Source organism: Tachysurus fulvidraco, chromosome 23, assembly GCF_022655615.1.
Source record: "Tachysurus fulvidraco isolate hzauxx_2018 chromosome 23, HZAU_PFXX_2.0, whole genome shotgun sequence".
In the NCBI taxonomy this organism is placed as follows: domain Eukaryota; kingdom Metazoa; phylum Chordata; class Actinopteri; order Siluriformes; family Bagridae; genus Tachysurus; species Tachysurus fulvidraco.
Window position 1 is genome coordinate 14,162,891 of NC_062540.1, and position 19,722 is coordinate 14,182,612.

Below are 19,722 nucleotides of genomic sequence, written 5' to 3' on the forward strand. Positions count from 1 at the left end.
AAACATCCAGAAGTCCGGATGTAATACATTGTATTCTGACTGCAGGTTGTTACAGTAATTATTAATGAGGTCCGCTGAGTCTTTAAGTCGTTACACTCACATTAATCGTAGCTTCTCGCATGCACAGCGTAACGGGGCATGTAACGGGGCATGGAAATCTTGAAATTCTCTCAAAAACAATTAACAACTATGTCTCCTCTCTCAGGTTTAACACAGGCTCTGGAACCTGCTCGGTGATCAGCAGTGTCACAGTGAAACCTGGTCACTGGCATCACTTAGTGGTAATCCGTAACAGACGCAATGGTTCACTCAGTGTGGATAATGAGATGCCAGTCGAGGGCCAGAGCCCAGCAGGTACTGACGGACTCAACCTGGACACTAATCTTTTTATCGCCGGGGTTCCTGAAGAGATGATCCAAGAGTAAGACCTCGTTTGGTTTTGTTTATTTTCCACATATTAAAATACAAAGATTTAATCGATTAGAAAATGAACCAATGGGGAAAAAAATGAACGAACCGAAATGCAGAGTAATGTGTTGACCGGTCAAGATTCAGAACCACCTGCCTTTAAGTAAAAATAAATAAATAAATAAATAATAGTTAATAGAAATGAATCTCAGTCTTTGCAGCTGTTGTGGAATTACTTTTGCCGACAGATAAAAAGAAAACGTTTTTCGAGAATGTTCTCCGACCTTCAATTAAAGCTGGCATTAATGTGCTGGAACTAAGTTCTCATCGGTGTTTAATCGCACTGTAGTGCTCTGTAGTCTTTTCTGTGTGTATAGAAGTGTATTCATGCCAAATCATTTATGAGCTAAAGGTTAATAATGTGATAAGCATAAGGGTTTTTTTTTCTATTTCTTTTTTTTTAGCGTGAAAGAGAGAACCTCAGTCACTACCGGTTTGATCGGCTGTATCCGCCTCCTGGATGTCAATAACATGGTGTACAACCTTCAGGAGAACGGGGGCAACGTTCTGTACGGCACCGCCGTCGGTGAATGCGGTAACAACCCGTGTCTGCCCAACCCCTGCAAAAACAGAGCCTCATGTCAGGTCAAAGAGGCTGAGATGTTCCACTGCAAGTGTGTTAATGGCTTCTCAGGTGAGCTATTTTTCATTGTTATCTTGTTTTCCATCAGCGCATAGCTCTGACTCATCCACAATTCTGAATAAGGTCTCTGCGATGAGGAACTGAGTCTGTTTCGGGTTACATCTGGATTGCTATCTTGAATGTGAATCCAGAAGTGCCGTTTCATACGGATGAAGGATGAAGCGTGACAGAAGGAGGCACATGTGGAATCAGCCAGGATGCTTTAAGATTGATGATTGATGATGTTTACTTTTCTTCTTTAAAGGGCACACGTAGGAAGAAGAACCCTAAGGCAAAAGATGACCGGCTGCTCACAATGGTCTGCATAAGCAGGCGTAGTTTATTTCTAATAGCCTTTGATGAGTTTATAGTCCAAACATTAGCATTAATAAACTAAATCCGAGGATAAAATGACATCTCAATTATACGTCCCTGAAGCAATTCCGTTGTGATTATGAGAGTGTTTAATGTGTGTTTGCTTTCCGCGTTTGTCTTTGCCTTTGCTTTACAGAAACCCAGGGTAGGTAATTGGGCTGTTGGTGAGCATTGCTTCTTTGGCGTTCGAAAGCTTACAGAGCTGTTACTGCTGTTCCCTGACCTTTGCCCTTGGGTGCTCTCAGAATGGTTACGGTCCACTAGTTCACAGCTAATAAGGGCCATGAAGAAAATGCAGCAGAGAAAAATAGCAGATAGCAAAGCACACACACACCTCTCCATGATCTACGACCTTAACCGTGATAACAGCCACCAAGCACACACTACATTATTGTCTTTGTTAACATCGAGGGCGTTTTTTTACCCCCAGCCCCCCCCTCACCTCACAGCCTCTCCGGTCTCGAGACATATTGGCTGCAGTAAATTGTTATGTTGTTCTGCTCACCAAATTTATTGAACGAGCGTCAGTAATTCAGATCAATATCGTACACTTGGTTTCTGTGCCATACGATTGTGGAGGTAAGGCTGAGGTGAAGAGAAATAAAAGCCCCTTTGAAGTAAGGGAATATAGAAAAGAAAGTGGCCAGGGGGATAAATACGGGGGCTAAACTTTCATGTTTTAAAGAGCAGGGGCGTGAGATGAAGGGATTTTTGCTCATGATTGAGCTCGCTGCCAGAAGGAGTTTTCATTCCAGCATGACTGCTGCCCACAGCATGCTCTTCTCCCACCTAGAAAAAAAAATTGTTGGTAGAAATAGGCTGATGAGTTGCCTACATGGGCCAGATCCACCAACCAGGAGCCATTTTCATTTCTCCAGCCAAGAAATGTGAATGAGTGGGTTTTGGTGATGCAGAGCTTAATCTGGAATAGTAATATTTCTAAATCCTATTAGAAAATGACCTCTATTACTGTGTAAATCCTCGTCCCTGCTCCAAAAAGCCAGCAATAGGATTTTGTCAGGAGCACAAGGCTAGATGAGAAAGTAACCCCCTCTCTCTCTCTCTCTCTCTCTCTCTCTCTCTCTCTCTCTCTCTCTCTCTCTCTCTCTCTCTTTTAATCTCTTTTTTTCTTTTATGGATTTTTCTCTACAGGTCCAACTTGTGCTGATTCGCACAACCCATGTGAGCCGAGCCCATGCCACCCCTCTTCTCAGTGCCACGTTCTTCCAGAAGGAGGCTACAAATGCGAGTGCCCCATGGGCCGTGAGGGCAAGCACTGCAGAAAACGTACGAAGCTGTTTTTCTTCACAAAACCTTCACATTGATTTAATTATTGACAAAACTTGTATCTTTTTTTGGGAGGAAAATGCAGCTACAGTTTAAAGCTGCCTCTCTGACATCGGCCAGAGTGAAAGCAGGCTTTATGTACACACACACACGCACACACACACACACGCCATGCATTTCTGAGACGATAGTTTTAGTAGTTTGTGTCGATCAGAGCGCTCAGATTATTTCAGGGGTAAATGAAGGATGTCTGATCTATAAAACACCACCCACACACACACACACACACACACACACTAGTCATTTAACACAGAGTATCCCTTTGACCAGGCAAGTCTTCATTAGCAAGTGATTAAAATAAATTGAGGCGAACCAAAATCAATGAGTTGAGCGCACCCATCACATAAAGTGCACTCATTTTTATCAGTTAAATCAATAAGATGAGTAATTGTATCAGTCAGACGTGCATCGTGATTAATGGCAATTCAGTCAGGCAAAGCGTCTGGGGAGAAAACGTGCAGTAGGATAAGGGACCGTTGAGTGTAGGAGTGAGTGACTACTATAGGTTAGCCAGACGGAGAGACAGAAAGTCTCTGTAGACTGTCTGTAATAAGCATGCGAGTGTCTCCTATGGGAATTCATGCTGCAGAATGATGATGAGATTTGATGCAACCTGAGCCAGTGTTCTGAGTTCACATTCACAGTTGTTTGCCATAAACACCAGTCCAGCCTGCCTCGGGCGCTTTTTGAAGCTTTTCACACATGCGTTAGTACACTGGGGTGTATGGGGTAGTTTAACGATAGCGATGCCTGCGAGGCATGAAAGATCACGTCATATATATCGCTGCCATGAGCTGCACCACATGTGAGGATATATTGCACAGGTTTATATTTAAATGCAGATTTTGCTCTGAGAGTTGTGACTTAATATGACTGCAATTTTTGATCCTGGAACTTAATATCATTCCAATAGGGATTTTTATATATATATATATATATATATATATGTATATATATATACACGTATATATATATACACGTATATATATATATATATACGTGTATATATATATATATATATATATATATATATATATATATATATATATATATATATATATATATATATATATTGTGAATTCTTTTAAGTCAGCTGCAGTTTTTCACATTTATATCACTCAGATCTGACTTAGCGCTTCGTTTTCCAAAAATTCACCTACATCGAGCCCCAGCAGTGTGTAAAGAAGGAATATAATCTCCCAGAAGTTTTTTTTATTAGCAGTAACTGTCCTTTCTGGGAAAAGGTGTTAGCCGGAATAGGATAACATGCTTGTTGTGTTGGTGTGGCTTAGTTAAGCACACGCACAAAATCAGCAGAATGAGAAAAAAGCTACAGATTCACAAATTGTGAGAAGTTTCTAGAAATAAGAGAAGCAGAAATGAGCTTTTATAAGATATGTGGCTTAATGAGGAAAAAATCAAGTTTCCAAATCCATTTCTAGCTTTGTTGTTTTATAAACCAGCGCTTTCAGGTTTTTATTTCTCTCAGAGTTTAGAGTCCTAGAATTCTGGTCATTCAGCAACTCATGTTGGGTTTGTACATGTTGTCAACTTGTGTCTGTTGCAAACAACAATATATAACACCACATACTGTGTCTATCTGAAATATTACGATTATATAAGATGAACCCAAATGCACTAGGGTTTGAAAGTGAATCTGAAACCAGATGAACACCGCAGACCTTCGCGTACAATCACCCTCGGATTCAGACCACAGGAAACTGATCCAGTGTGAAAACCATCTTAATGACCCTTAAACCTAGATTTCAGGAGCAGATAAGCTGTATGGGGCTCGGCCCAACAGAGGGCGCCTCACTGAGTTTAGTTCGCTCCTTGTTCACCTTTCTCTGAACCCCTGTTGCTGATTCTTTAATAAAAGGCCACAGGGCTTTTGTGCTTCTGGGTACACGAGTCAGCAAGTGTTTTAAACAATACCTAATTGCCATTTTTAATCTTTGCATTTCATCCTCCCACCTAAAACAATTCTTGTTGTAATCCAATACAATTAGCAGTGAAAGGCTTGAATGCTGTATGCACATTGAGTCTGCTCTAATTTGGAGCACTAAGCTTATGCTTGTGTGTGTACGTGTGTGTGCGTGTGTGTGGGACGTGGTAGCCTAGTGATTAAGGTGTTGGGCTACCAATTGGACAGTTGTGAGTTCGAGTCCTACATCCAGCAAGATGTCACTGTTGGGCCCCTGAGCAAGGCCCTTAACCTTCAATTGCTCAGTTGTATAAAAAAAAAAGAGAGAGAGAGAGATAAAAAGTAAGTCGCTCTGGATAAGGGAGTCTGCTAAATGCTGTAAATGTGTGTGTGCATACATGCCAGATTGCTAAAACCATGTTAACATGATCTACTATCTGCCGCTAAAACACTGTGTGTGTCTTCTTTTACAGTATCAGAAAAGAAGGGTGCCTACATTCCCTACTTCAATGGCGACTCCTACCTCGAGTTGAAGGGCCTCCATTTATACGGTCACGATCTGAGGTAATTGTTGTGTACCATCACTGCATATTTACACCCGCTTTAGACTAACAGCCGTCTGTCACTTCAGGATTACAGCAATACTATTAGTCATGATGTACATTAGCTTAATGGAATCTCTAATGGGATAATTGTATGATTTATTGACAGGCAAAAGGTCAGCATGACTGTGGTCCTGCTGGCTAATGACTCAAACGGCATGATCTTCTATAACGGCCAGAAGACGGATAGAAAGGGTGATTTCATCTCTCTTGCACTGAATGATGGCATCCTAGAGTTTCGATACGATCTGGGCAAAGGGCCAGCTGTCATTAGGTAAGCGGTGCCAGCTTTCTCACTCAGGAGCTTTTAGTGCTTATCATCGGAGTTTTATATGCAGTGAGTGATTCCTCTTCTTGTATTTGTGACATAACATTGCTTAGAGCCATGTAAGAAATAAAACACGACAGTGGGTGCTGTCATAGGAAAAATAACCAACAGCAGATTTTTGTTATCCTCCAGACAGAAGTTGATATTTATCCTATACCAGCTGAATACCATGATACCACAGAAATCTGCCAATAAATACAATTATGAATGTATTAATGAATGACACATTATGCTGTTTATGCATTCAGAGTTCGTTTTCATGTTGGATTGTCCATTAGGCAGACTAACGTCTTGTTATCACATACTTTAGGAACTGTATCCATCATTCTTTTACCAATGTATTTTTATCTTGGCAAAATAAAAAATCCTAAAGGATCTATCCTCTACAAAGACCTCAATATCTTCTTCCAGAAAGCTTCGAAATATCAGCAAATATAGATTTTTATTCATTAAACAACAACACATTTTGTTAATCCCTTAATACATAGCCATCGAGTTTGTACTGTAAATTGTCCACCATACAATCCACAGGTTCCTCTAAATTAGTCTTTACCATAGCAACAATATGTATTAGAACAAACAATTAATATCATTAATATTGTATAATCCCATGATCTGAATTACAACTCCTGTCAGTGTCGCTGTTATAGAAAATAAGTCAATACCTTCTGACCAATCTGATATGAGATTTTAGCAGATTTTTTGTTGTGTGGTGTGGTGTGGGTGTGGGTGTGGGTGTAATTAGTGCAATAACTGATGCATTTATGTATGTGTGTGACAACAGGAGCAAAGAGAAGCTTAAACTGAACGTGTGGACCACAGTAAACCTGGAGCGAGCTAACCGTAAAGGAGAAATCACTATCAATGGCAGAGACTCAGTCAAAGGAGAGGCTCCGGTAAGACCATACTAATGACACCATGCGAATAACCCAATGCTAAGCTTTGCCTGTGTTGATGCAGCTGAGACCGGCGAGGGCAGACTTGGCCCCAAATTACCACCATGCTGCACTTATCCAGCATCTTCCCAATCTTTAACATTAATGTGGGTAAATATGGGGCCAATTTGCTCTCCTGGTTCTGTTATTACTAATAGTTATAAGCCACGTGACGCATGTGTATGAAGCTTTACTTTACTAAGTTTTCCTGCCTTGGCCCGTGTGTCTCTGTTACATGTCTAAATTACACAAATATTTTTACTGCATTGCTGCACCTTTTGCACACAACTGTGCACCCACTCACGTTCGTCCACACAAACCACATCCTGAGCTTTTGTAGGGTTTTTGTTCCTTTTGTCTTACGTTTTTTTTTTTTGCTCTGAAATTTCGAAACAAAACAAAAAGCCATATCAAATAAACACAGCCTAATGTTTTGAAAATTTGTCAATTTCTCCAAATAATAACATTCAGAGAACCGGACAACTTATGATTAGATCCATATCCTCGTGTATAGAGCGATATGTGTCTTTTTTATTGCCAGTCCTACATTTCTTGTAATGGTGCACGCTTACCGCTGCAGAGCCAGGAAATCTTATTAAAGGAAGAGGATGATGGAAAAAAAAAAAAATGGGGCAAAAAGAGCAGAAGGGGCTTGTTATGAAAGGCAGACCCCAGGAGAAATATTTTGCTTTGCCAGCTCCGCTGAAAGAGCTCTAACTACACCATCGTGTCAAGAAGCAAATATAAACAGTGTGTGGGTGCACTGGTGCAAAACACTCTGAATTTTTTATATTCTCCCAGACATATTTTTTTTAAACTTAATGCTCCTTTTGAAGCCCTTTCGTTTGCTTCCCATGCCTGATGTCTGATGCTTGCATGGGGTTCTATTAGTACTGACATTCTGTTTCTTCTTCTCTGGTAACAGTATGTTTTCTTCCTTCCCTCCCCTTGTGTTGTTGTTTTCGTGCGCTGTCTGGATATCAGAAATCACGCAAGGTAATGACTGAAGTCTGGTCACCCACTCGAACATCCTCATGTTCTTCGGCAGCCCCATCAAGTAGCTCGTTGCTCATCTCAGGTCCATTCTCCATTTGACAATAGCAGACTGAGGAACTAAGTGATGAGAGAGCTCTGCTTTTACACCATTCCATATGCTAGAGAGAATGAGAATGAGAGAGAGAGAGAGAGAGAGAGAGAGAGAGAGAGAGAGAGAGAGAGAGAGAGCAGTTGAAAACTCGATTTGGCTCTCAGATCAAGCCAGCTGGTATGAAGGCGGTGAGAAACAGTGTTATCATTTGACCACCATTATTTCAAGCCTTCCTACAACAATGAAACGTCTTCATTAGTTTTGCGTGGGAGGGCCATTAAACAGTCGCACAGTGCAGGCAGACAGTTAAATAGCAGAGGAGGAGGAAGGGGGTTGAGAGAGGAAGCTAGGAAGAGAGATTGAGAGAGAGGGAAGCTGTGTAGTTGAAAGACAAAGTTTGTTCTTTGTTCTATGGTTTTTTTTTTCCCCCTTAGAGAAAATTCCCTGTAACAGCCTCAGTCAGGCAGTCAACACATTCCAGCAGAGAGACACACAGAGAAAGAGACAGGGAATTCATGGAAAAAGTGAACGCATCTTCTCCAAACTCTAGAACAAAGCTTGTCAATTAGTGGACCGTCCTCATGACGTGGCTCTGTTGGGGTGTCCAGGGCGTCCCAAAAGTCCCTATGCAAACTTTATTATGTATATATTAACAAAATGCACTCTACATGATTAACATTTCTTTGTAGACACACAGTCATCTCTTCCAATTTGGAGTAAACCGATATTACACAACAAAAAAAAGGACACTACAAAAACATTTCTGATAACAGGCATAGTGCCACTACGAGTGATAACAGTCATAGTGCCACTACAGTACGACTGATAACAGTCATAGTGCCACTACAGTACGACTGATAACAGTCATAGTGCCACTACAAAGCAATTTTAAGATTTATAACCACAAACTGATCACTCCTTGATTACTGATGATATTAGTGGTAGCAATTGAGAACTGTGTTCACCATTCTTTATTAACTGCAAGGAATTTAATGTAACTGGATTGTTACCAGTTTCAGTTGAACACTCTTGCTCTGTGTACGTATGCATGGCAGAATATGTGCCAGGGTTTCTCACTAAAACCCAGATTAGTCCACATCAAACTCAGCTGCGCTCCAACAGCACTGGCTATGCTAACTGGTCCCATTCTTCAGATTGGCCGGGTCTTCAGGTTCGCTGCCAAGCCTTTTCAAGCCTCAGCTCATTCTTATGCTCGGATAAATGCTGGAATGGGCACTGCAAACTGGCAGTTCATTTGGACCTGCCTTCATTTTTTTTTTCACAGCAATTAACTTTTGTTTTATCCTGAAGCAATAATTGCCCTACATAAAATGTAAAAAAAAAAAAAACTTTAATACTGTACATATGTAGTCTCTGGGAACAAAAAATATCCCAGTGTAACTGGAGCAATGCTCATGCTTGGCGTGAACAGGGCCCTCATTAAGGTTGACAGTATTCAATTTCAAAGAAATAATCACGCATCCATTCTACTCATTAAAACACCATCCATATCTGTCGTTTCCATTTCAGTCACTCCGGTTCTCTTTGTGTCTCTTCTTCTCTTTTTTCCCTCCCCTTCTTGTACGTAGAGTCTGAATAATTTGCTATTGAGCTGTACTAAAATCAGTTATGCTTCTCATAGATGTGGTTAAGGATCAGATATGAGCTGAATGAATAAATTGTTTACAACAAACCATCAGGTTCTGTTGACGCTGTGATCGGCACAGCTAAGATAAAATCAAATAGAATACGGTTATGATATATTAGAGATAGATAAGACGAGATATGCTGTAGCAATAGCGTCGGCGCTACACGTTTTCATCCTGCTTCATTCAATCTACAGAACCAGCACACAGATCTCAACCTGAAGGAATCTCTTTATGTGGGTGGAGCACCAGATTTTAGTAAGCTGGCCAGAGCAGCATCAATTAAAGCTGGATTTAAAGGAGCCATTCAGAAGGTAATAAACGGTTCTATCGGCATTACTCCGTGTTTATGAATATTACCACGATTATTATTATTGATTTCATTGTGGCCAGCTATAGTGCTGTCACACTACTTTTTGTAACAGTGCTGTGGTTTATCGACCTGTATTGTTTGGCTTCAGATTACTTTGATGGGCACGTCGATCCTAAAGGCCGATAACGCTCTTCACTCCATGGATGTGTCCATGTACACACACCACCCTTGTTCCCGAGATGTGTGCGAGAACGGCGGCGAGTGCAACCCACTGCTTGAGAGCTACGAGTGTGTGTGTCCGTTTGGCTTTACGGGACCACAGTGCCAGCACAGTAAGTACAATTGTCTACTTTTACCTTCTCCTAATCCTCCATCCTGCAAATCCACTTTCTAATACAAAATCCGTGCTGCTTTTCTAGAGATAAGCTTTGCTTAAATATGGCTGTCAGTTAGCTTTCTGAGCAGTTAGAGCTGGAGAGATGAGTGTTGAAGTCCAAATTAAAATATCGTAGTTGTGAGATGAGGTCAATAATAATAAATATAAAAAGTGTGAATCCCTATAAGTGGTATAATTTGTTATTACTAGTATGAACTGCACAGATAGCTAATTGATAACAGAACAGATTCCTTTGGCTCGGAAAATTGCTCACCTGCCTCCCCAGAGCTGAATGTTAACTTTCAATTAAATTGAATTATAAACTAAGCATGGAAAATCCATTAGGGACTTGGGATTATATCTGTAAATCATGATGCTAATCTTGAGACTGCAATTATTGTGAACATTTTTATCTGATTTGAGAGGCTTGAGGTAGACATGACTTGCACCGGTGGCCTTTAAAATCTGTGGTTCTTTCTTCTCAAGTCTTCTCAAGTCTTCTTCCTGCTTAATTACATAAAGAATAAAACATGACAGAGCATTCTGGTTTCCTAACTTCAGGGAGTTTTCACCTCACACCACCCCAAATTTGATTCTTTTTCTACTGTATAACCACATGTCATAAAGTGTGTTCTTACTATCTCTTACCCCACAGCTGTATGGTAATGATTGCTGTCTTTATTTAAGAACGACACATCATACATTCTACCCGTTAATAATTACATTTAATGTTGTGGAAGCCAGTTCCTGTAATCACCTGTGCTACAGTGGCTATAAAAATGCAGTTTTATACTCAGAAACGCTTAAGAAACATTACAGCCTTACCTCTGTTAAAAACACCCACACTGGAGACTTCTTCCAGGAAATGTTAATTAACTATCTTACAGAAAGTTTCTCTATAATCACACTTTTTAAAAATATAAGAGCATGTTCATTTTTTAATCAATGACATATTAGAACAAGTACAATAATATGCCCAGTCAGAGCCATGCTGCTATAGGAAATTAATCAGCACCTTTAGGTGTAATCAGAGTGGCTTCAGTGTGCATTGGTGTATAAAGAATATTAACCCTTTTCCCTATCACACACACGCAAAGTTGCTAAAGTGAAATTCTTCTGTCATATGTGTTAAGTGTTTATCACACTATAAAGCCACCCAAGACACTGAGTGTGTGTTTATCACTGAGTGCTCTACATTTGAGAGACTTTCCACTATCCACTTTCATTTGTATTCTCAACACAGGCACATAAGCTACATTAAAACAACTTCAGAAACTTTAAAACAAACCTCATTAACCTTGTTGTTCCTCCAACATTAATTCACACAGGCATGAAAATTACAATACATCACATTTGCACATATAATTATTAGGAAGCGATAAATTCCTTACCACCTTCTAACCTTTTCCAGCTACCTACGAGAAAGCAGCCGGGGAGTCCGAGGCCATTGCTTTTGACGGCCGAACGTTCATCGAATATCACAACGGCGTCACCAAGAGGTAAGGAGGTGTTCTCACCAGCACTGAAATGTTCTCCTGTGCACCCTGAATAAGTTATGGCACCCTCTCTCTGTATGGGCCTGATTAAAAGTTAAATCGTTTAGGCCCCTCCTGGTTTGAGCTAATGGCCCGTTCTTTAGCACCCTGTCTATGGTTTTTAGGAAGTCTTTCTAATTAGTTGGCTGCTTCCAATTACCATACTGCCTGGAGCGACATCCTCTCAGTACTGTCCTGTGGAGTGCTGATGTATTGCACTGAACCCCCTTAACCATTACTAAAGCCTCACATCTCTGTTAGAGTGCATATCAAAAAAGCACCATCTCTCTCTCTCTCTCTCTCTCTCTCTCTCTCTCTCTCTCTCTCTCTCTCTCTCTCTAATTGCCTTCTTCTTCAGTCATGAGCTAATTCCTTGTTCCAGGAATTCTGGGTTAGCCTTATATGCCTGTGAGTTTTCAGATGTTGGGCCAATAGGCATGTCAAAATGTTATTAATTTGCTTGTAATAAGTAGAAGTGATGCTAAGTGCATTGTGAAGCGTCCTATTAGTGTCCTAATAGCCATTGGTCCTTATATTCTGCTCTCGTAAACAGGATTTCGGGGTAGACACATAAATGCAATAAAAGCCACAAGCTTCAGTGTATTTGTGTTTGTAAAATTTAATTTAGGCTAAAATGTGGTCATGCTGTTATAGGAAAGTAGTTAGTTAAAGGTTGATGCGATACAGCCCAGCACAAAGGCTTTCACTCACGAGCTCCTTTCTCTCTTCCTCATTCTCTTTCAAATGCTGTTCTTCTTGTTAATGATAAAACGCAAAGTGCAAAGTTTACTCCTCTGAAGGCTTTCGTTGCTTAACTTAAGCGATCAGTTTTTGCATAGACTTTTATAAAGTGTTCACCATGGAGTCTCCTTCTATCAATATTAAACCTTCTTCTTGCAGAAAAATATTTGGCAGTATTACAGTATCAGTGCTCCTGTTATAGAAAATTCAACACTGACTGACTTAAAACTTGAATGAATTAAAAACTGTGACATAATGCCATTTTGCTGGATATCTCCCAACCTAGCAAGCAAAACAATACAGACTAGGGATGTATAAGGAATTGAATTTCCGCTTTTGGTGTTCATTTATTCCTTAAACTCTCCTGTTAATGTTGCTCCTAGGTTGTTGTTGTTGTTGTTGTTGTTGTTTTTTGGTAGCTAATCCCATATTGTTCCGTAGTATCTTTGTTCTGTAGTATCTTTTGTATTATGGTATTATATTTGTACACGAATGACATTATTCAAATCCCAACTAAAATACTTCATGTATGTGGTGATGGTGTGTTGTATTCACATTACAGTATAGTATTTTATACTCTATAAGAGCACTGCGCTCTATTATACATTTATAACATTCGACAGACACCATTTATACAACCGCGTAGTTGAATAAGGGCCTTACTTATGGCCCAACATTGGCAGCTTGGTAATCCTGGTATCTAAAGCTTTACTGTACATCTTAACCACAGAGTTACCACTTTTTTTTTTACTAAGTATCACTAGTTTTTTTCAGCATTTCTGCCTGACTGTGTATTTAGGATTCTGAAAAGATCATGCTATCCATGCAAATTGCTAATTAATCCATCTAGCAAAAATGTAGTTTCTACCATGTCTCAAATGCAGAAGGTCATGTGTCTTGCACCACCAAGAAATGTTTGAAATGACATTTACATATCATTTAATCATGAACAATTGGTTCTCAAAAGTACAAAATATAACAAGAATTATTGGTGATTGGTGATTGAGTCTACAGGGCAAAAAAGGAATAAAATACTAATCACCCAAACACATTGTACCGCAACATTTAACTAGCCCAAACGTCAACCAGTATGGCTTTAGATTAATATTTAGTCTTGACCTCTTTGTCTTTCTGTACACTCTATCGTCTACCCTCCTGCCTGTCTTCTTGTCTATCTGTTTGTCTGTCTCGTCTGTGTCTTATATGAATGTTCCTTGTTGTCTTCTCTCTGCACCCAAGCCAACTGACCAATGAGATCCCTGAGTAAGTAACTCCGGTGTATTTTGAGATCGACACAAGCCCAACTAACCCTGTTGTGTACACATTTCAGTAATTAACCTAATTATTTTTTTTTCATTTGTTTTTTTTTTTCATTAAATATCACGTAAAATGAATATTCATGAAATAGCAGGGATTATCTTTTTGAGAGCCGTGCTTTGTATTCCTTTTTTATATGCTGTAAAATTCTGTTAATCAGGTGTTCACTTTCTCATCAGGTGCATTATAGGGCGCATGCTCGGCATGCATGATGAGCATTGTGTTCGCCAAAGACACTGCAGTGTACCACCACACAAAGCATGCAGAACTCAATTAGAGCAAATATATCCATATACCTGCAGTGAATGTGATTAACTGTTATGTGAATTTGAATGAGGCCCCATTTAACTGCTACTTTGATGATTGCTTTGTGTTTTTTCACCCTGTGTGAACCCTTTAAATAAGTTTATATCATTTTTGAACTGGCATTTTTTTTTCAGGCTAGTGTAGAATGGCCTTTTAACTGCTCCATTAGTGAAATGCCCAATCTGTAACGGTCTCCCATTTAGTAGCACTTACTTTATATTATTTTGTTTTTATTTTTTTTTTCAGAATGTAATTAACTGGGTAATGGCTAAACTGATCTCTGGTCTTAACTTTGGCGGCTTTTTAATTTATTTTAAATTATGCGAAATTGCTCTTGTGGAGAATACCTCTAACATTTAAGCCATGTCATTTTTCTTCGTCAAATCATTAACCATTATATCTGGCAAATGTGTCACCAGCCAAGAAAGGAAGTAACAAAGTAATTAAATAATTGTTGTTGTTTTTTTTTTTAAGGGCAATCAAATGCCCTTAACCGAGACGTGCTAAACGTCCAATAATGTGAGTGGGCTGCCTCAAACATCAATACAGTTTAAGGGCAAGGGCTTCTAAAGTGGATTTTCCACTGGCCTAATGTTTAATTCGCATCACTTCCTGTATAAATGCCAAAACGTTAATGATCTCCTAAGAGGACTTTAATACACTGGGACTGTTGCTGGCTGGAATATCGTAATATTGCTTTTACTGTTTACTGGAAGGCCTATCTGTCTTCATTCATACTTGTTTTCTCTGCAACCCTGGATCAATTTCCCAATTCCCTATGATTTCAGTGACCAGTTTTCTACTGCTGCCTTTTCATAATTAGATATGTGACCCCATTGCTTTCTTGATGGAGTGCCTTGTTTTTGATTGGCTTTGCTTGAGAAAGCTTGATATTGGTTATATAAATCATTCACTCACTTTTACTTCCAATAAGCTCCCCTGCTCACTCACACTAACTCACTCACTTTACAAATTCACTCTTTGCAGTTTTTTTGGACTTCCAGTTTATTTCAATGGTGTGTATTTTTATCCCTTCCAGATTGTTCCATGCATCTCTTCCACTTTCTTTGTCAAGTCTCCAACTGTCACTCAGTTTCTGGCACTCTGACATCTCATCCACTTGAATTTAGTGGATGAGTATGAAACCAACATTGATGTGGCATAGGGACACTTATGTGTCCTTGTTGCTATTCCAGTCTTTGTACAGTAACAGCCCAGTGTTCATTTTTATATGACATTATAACTTTGTCTATAAAGCCTTAACGACACGTTAACTAGATTAAACTGAAGAACTTCCAGCTCTATGACAGAGGCCTTCTTTGGTCTTTGTGCTTCTTTACCCTAGTGAGGGCACGATCAAAAGTTGCCCCCTTCACCCTCTTAAGCTTATTGCATGCCCTTTATTTTCTCCCCTGCTCCTCTAAGCCCTGAGTCTCTGGAGACCCCTTCAGATCAGAGGTGAGTCCCCCTGACCGAACTGCATGTCCTGGCATGTTGCCCTCTTCCCTCTTTCCTCCATATGGGCTAATTGCCACAGCTTGAAATTTTTTATTAAGAAATGACATGCCTCATATTTTCTTCTGGAGATTTCTGAGCAGTACATTTTAATTGCCTGAGTAAGGACCTGCCCCCTAAACATAACCATCTTCTGACCATTAAGCTAATTCAGCCTACAATATTTAATGAAAGTAATGAACATGAAGCACCACTCCATTGCACAAAGCATCTCCAAAATGTTAGCGCAATCCTCTGTGCATATTTATTGCAATGTTTGTACGTAGTGGATTCAGGTTTTGATTTCATCAATGTTTAGAAGCTATATATTAATTCCTAATGATGGTATAATCATATAAGTAACAGTTTGGAGAGGTCCAGGGGATGTAAAGCTTTGGCTGGCAGCCCTGTGGTGGGGGAATTTGGTGGAAAGAGTCGAGTCAGCACATTATATGTGTCTCATTAGGGAGGAATTCAATTACACCAAATAATTATGCATCTTTACTCCATCATGGCCTTGTCGAACACGATTTGCATAATGAAATTTTGTCTTTTAATTAAAGAAATGCAACTTCGTCAATATTTGTAATTGTAAGAGTGCTCCTCAAGATGGGAGCCTTTACATAGTGATACACATAGGCAATGGTGCGATAGATGAGAAACCTTTGTTGGGCATAGAAGAAAAAAAAATAGCAGCACAGCCTGGTTTCTTACGACTTCTCTGCTTCATGGGTTTAAGTAATTTAAGCTTACAATAAAAGGTAACACACACACACACACACGGTGTGCTCTACAGAAGAAGACAGCCTGATAGCTCCCTAAATTGGAGATAGCATATGGTGGTTGACTCTGGACTCTCTGTTCACCTGCGCCATGTTAAACACAGCTAAAACTATGAGCTGTATTGCTATCTCAAACCGTTAATCTCAGAACTTGAGTGCAAACTTCCGTCTGTGAGGAACAGTATCCATGACGCATCAGCAAACAAGCAGTGATCCCACAGTTTGCTAGAGCGTGCCAGTGTGTGCTCTGCTCTCCTGTGTGGTGTGAAGATTCATGCCCTCTCGCCACCTGCTCTATCCGCTTTTGTTTGTGTTCTTCAGTTGTCTTTGTGTTCACTGTTTTGTTTTGCTACATTTGTGTTGTGTCTTGTGTTGTATCACGTTTTGTCTCGTGCCTTGTCAATTATGTTGTCAGTGTTTCTCCTCAATTGATAAATAAATAATCAATTGATCTTCTCAAACCCACACGCCATTGCACTCAGATACAGACTTATGCACAATGACTCTCTTAATACTGAACAAAAGAGCTGTTGTTTTTTTTTAAATAGACTTGTATGTGAGCTGAGGGAGTGAGAGGTGTGTGTGAGATAAGAAGCAAGTGTGAAGTGGGAGTGTGAGGCGTATGCATGTGGTGTTGTGACGAACATGTCGATGCTGACCAGAGGGCCAGTCCTCTGTACCTCTTGCCTACATCTACAGTATGGGCTTCAAGCATTTGCCAGAGTGGGTGACAATAAAATGTGTCTCATCCCTTCCACCTCCCTACTGAAGTGTGCAACGACTGAACAGATCAAAACCACAGATCAGAGAGCAGCTAATATGAGCATCCTTCCTCCCCACTCCACAGGAAGGGAATCACTCTGGGGAACAGCACCGGATGAAGTAAACATCTTAAGTTGACACTAACCTAAAGTGTGTCACCAGCTCTATCTCTCATTCCCGTGTTCACGCGCCAAGTTCTCCCTCCCTCAGCGTGCCCTAGTTTAGTAATGAACCATGAAAACCTCACAGGATTTGACTACATTAGTGCATTGGCTTGCCTTCCCACATGGAAACAGCAGGTAGACCTTATCAGGTCTTACCTTGCTGTCTTGTAGACTTTATGAGGACCTTATCGTTGACCAGCCACAAGTCAGAATTTAAATGTTTCCTAATGAGATACACAAATCGTAATTCACATAATTATTACCTGACTTCCTTCGAGTAAGTTAAATTGATACAGACTTTTGTAAAATGAACACAGACTTAGAGCTCTTAGAGATCTGCCTTTATTTCTGAAATGGACTGAAGCGATACTAACAGAACTTCACCAGTGAGTGTGTTTGGCATTCACTAAATTACAGGGGTCGTAAAATGGGCGTGTTTCCGGAGGTCTTCTAAAAACGGTCTATTAAAAAAAAAAAAAAAAACAGCATACTATGAAGGACAAAACAGTCATACAGGTAGATTTATTTTAGACAACAAATAAACAACCAAAAACTACGGATAGGGTTAGATTATCAAATAGGCCAAGCCTACCCGATGATGCAATATCTGTTACGCTGTTCTGAAATCCCTGGAAATAAGTGCCTGCCGAGTGTGTTTTTAATGTTCCCCCTTATAGCTTTAACACCAGGTGGCACTATCACTGCAAACAAATCTAAAAACTGATCAAACCATGGCTAGTATATTGACGTGTAAAATCCAGTCTGCTACTCACTTACACAATATTATTTCATTGCACAACAGAAGGCAACAACCTGAACTAAATAATTTTGTTCCTAAACAAATTGTGTACATATTCATGAGTATCATCAAGATAAAAGCCTACGTTTGAGGCTACGTGTTTCATTCTCCATCAAACTCACTAACTACCTCTAATCATCTTTACAATATTTTTATATCACCATGCACACACAGGCTAAAAAGAAATTATATTTTAAAAAAATGATATCATTTCCTGTTTCATGTTCAGGGCCTTACAGACATCCTCAGAAGGATGACAGCAGCACAGAAACAAGAGTGATGTATCTTACAGATATGACACATCAGTTACATGCGCTCATCTCTTTTTTTCTCCCTGGTGTAGTGAGAAGGCCTTGCTGGTGAACAAGTTTGAGCTAAGCATCAAAACTGAGGCCACTCATGGTCTTCTCCTGTGGAGTGGAAAAGGTGTGGAACGTTCTGACTACATTGCGTTGGCCATCGTGGATGGACGTGTCCAGATGACCTACGACCTTGGTTCCAAACCAGTAGTCTTGCGATCATCGGTGCGGGTCAACACTAATCACTGGATCCGCATTAAAGCTAGCAGGTATGTTGTAACTTCAGCAACAGAATAAGTTCAAGCAAGTTAAGTTGATATTGTACTGTATGTGAGTCTCTCTCGCTCTCGCTCTGACTAGGGCTCTGAGGGACGGATCTCTGCAAGTCGGCAATGAGGCAGCAGTGACAGGCTCCTCACCTCTGGCTGCCACTCAGCTGGATACAGATGGTGCCCTTTGGCTGGGTAAGACACCTGTACATCCTGTAATACACTATTCTCTCTTTAGTCTTTCTCTATATCTACGTATATACGTATATAATATACGTATTTAACTGAATATACCACAATCATTTAGCTTTCGAGCCCTGAGTATTGTAAAGGGAGTTTTCCTTACAGCTGAATTGTGAATTTAATACCTTAATGTTGTGTGTGTGTTTGTTTGTTTTTTGTTTTGTTTTTTTCAAAACAATATAGTTTATATCTCACGATGAACTTATTGGTGTTTATTTAAGTAACATATTACAGATTTAGTTGGGGTTTTTTCAGTGATGAACTAACGTTGTCAGACTTTGGCTTTTTTTAATTTTAATTGAATAATACTGTACTTTTTATATTTAAAAATAGTGTACATCTTCAAGAAATTCTGTCTCTGAATGCAGGAAGTGACACGACAATGTTGGACACCCAAACACACAAATGAATAGTTTTCACACATGAAGCAGACTGTGACCGTGTTCACACAGGGCTTTTTCCTTAATGCTGTTTGTTGAGGCAGAAATCCCCCTCGAGTGTTACTGTGTTCACAGCTGCTTCACTCTCGCTTCTTCCCACACGTCTCAAAACAAATGTTTCTTTTTGCCTTATGGTTTCATTAAATATATCAAACGATCCAAATCTAGCAATTTAGCTCTGATTCGTCTTTAACAAACAGATTAATGGGTGAGAAAGCTAGTGAATCCCTGTCTGTTGGCTAGCTTTTCTCGAATGAACCAAAGAGAATTCTTAGTGTAAAAGAACCTCGGGGCAGAAACCAAGTTCAAGGAAAAGAATCTGGTGTCCTAAGACTACAGGCTTCTGCGAGAAAATCATCTAAAAGTGATATGAAATGTTTCATTTTTATATAGTGAGTCTAGGTCCTGTTTGTTTTGGAATATCGTTCACTGGTCATTTATAGCATAAGATTATGACTGTGTGATCTTAGATTTTCACTACTGCCCCAGTGTTTGAATTTAAACATGGACGAACGCTGTCATGGGGAGGATTTATTAAAAATTAAGTG

The 19,722-nt window shown here is 39.8% G+C and overlaps 1 protein-coding gene across 9 annotated transcripts in view; it reads left to right on the forward strand.

The window, feature by feature from the left end:
• The window catches only part of agrn (agrin), a 225,661-nt gene that overhangs the window by 201,382 nt on the left and 4,557 nt on the right, over positions 1-19,722 (forward strand). For 4 of the 9 annotated variants that reach the window (XM_047806904.1, XM_047806911.1, XM_047806906.1 and 1 more), the window contains 13 exons: positions 206-421; positions 873-1,102; positions 2,618-2,752; positions 5,210-5,300; positions 5,448-5,612; positions 6,451-6,562; positions 7,586-7,597; positions 9,532-9,648; positions 9,796-9,979; positions 11,435-11,522; positions 15,348-15,380; positions 18,267-18,491; positions 18,583-18,686. In XM_047806904.1, the coding sequence (XP_047662860.1) occupies positions 206-421; positions 873-1,102; positions 2,618-2,752; positions 5,210-5,300; positions 5,448-5,612; positions 6,451-6,562; positions 7,586-7,597; positions 9,532-9,648; positions 9,796-9,979; positions 11,435-11,522; positions 15,348-15,380; positions 18,267-18,491; positions 18,583-18,686 (1,712 nt within the window). The remainder of the gene's footprint in view (positions 1-205; positions 422-872; positions 1,103-2,617; positions 2,753-5,209; positions 5,301-5,447; positions 5,613-6,450; positions 6,563-7,585; positions 7,598-9,531; positions 9,649-9,795; positions 9,980-11,434; positions 11,523-15,347; positions 15,381-18,266; positions 18,492-18,582; positions 18,687-19,722) is intronic. The other 5 variants (XM_047806909.1, XM_027170330.2, XM_027170334.2 and 2 more) reach the window with 3 other exon arrangements.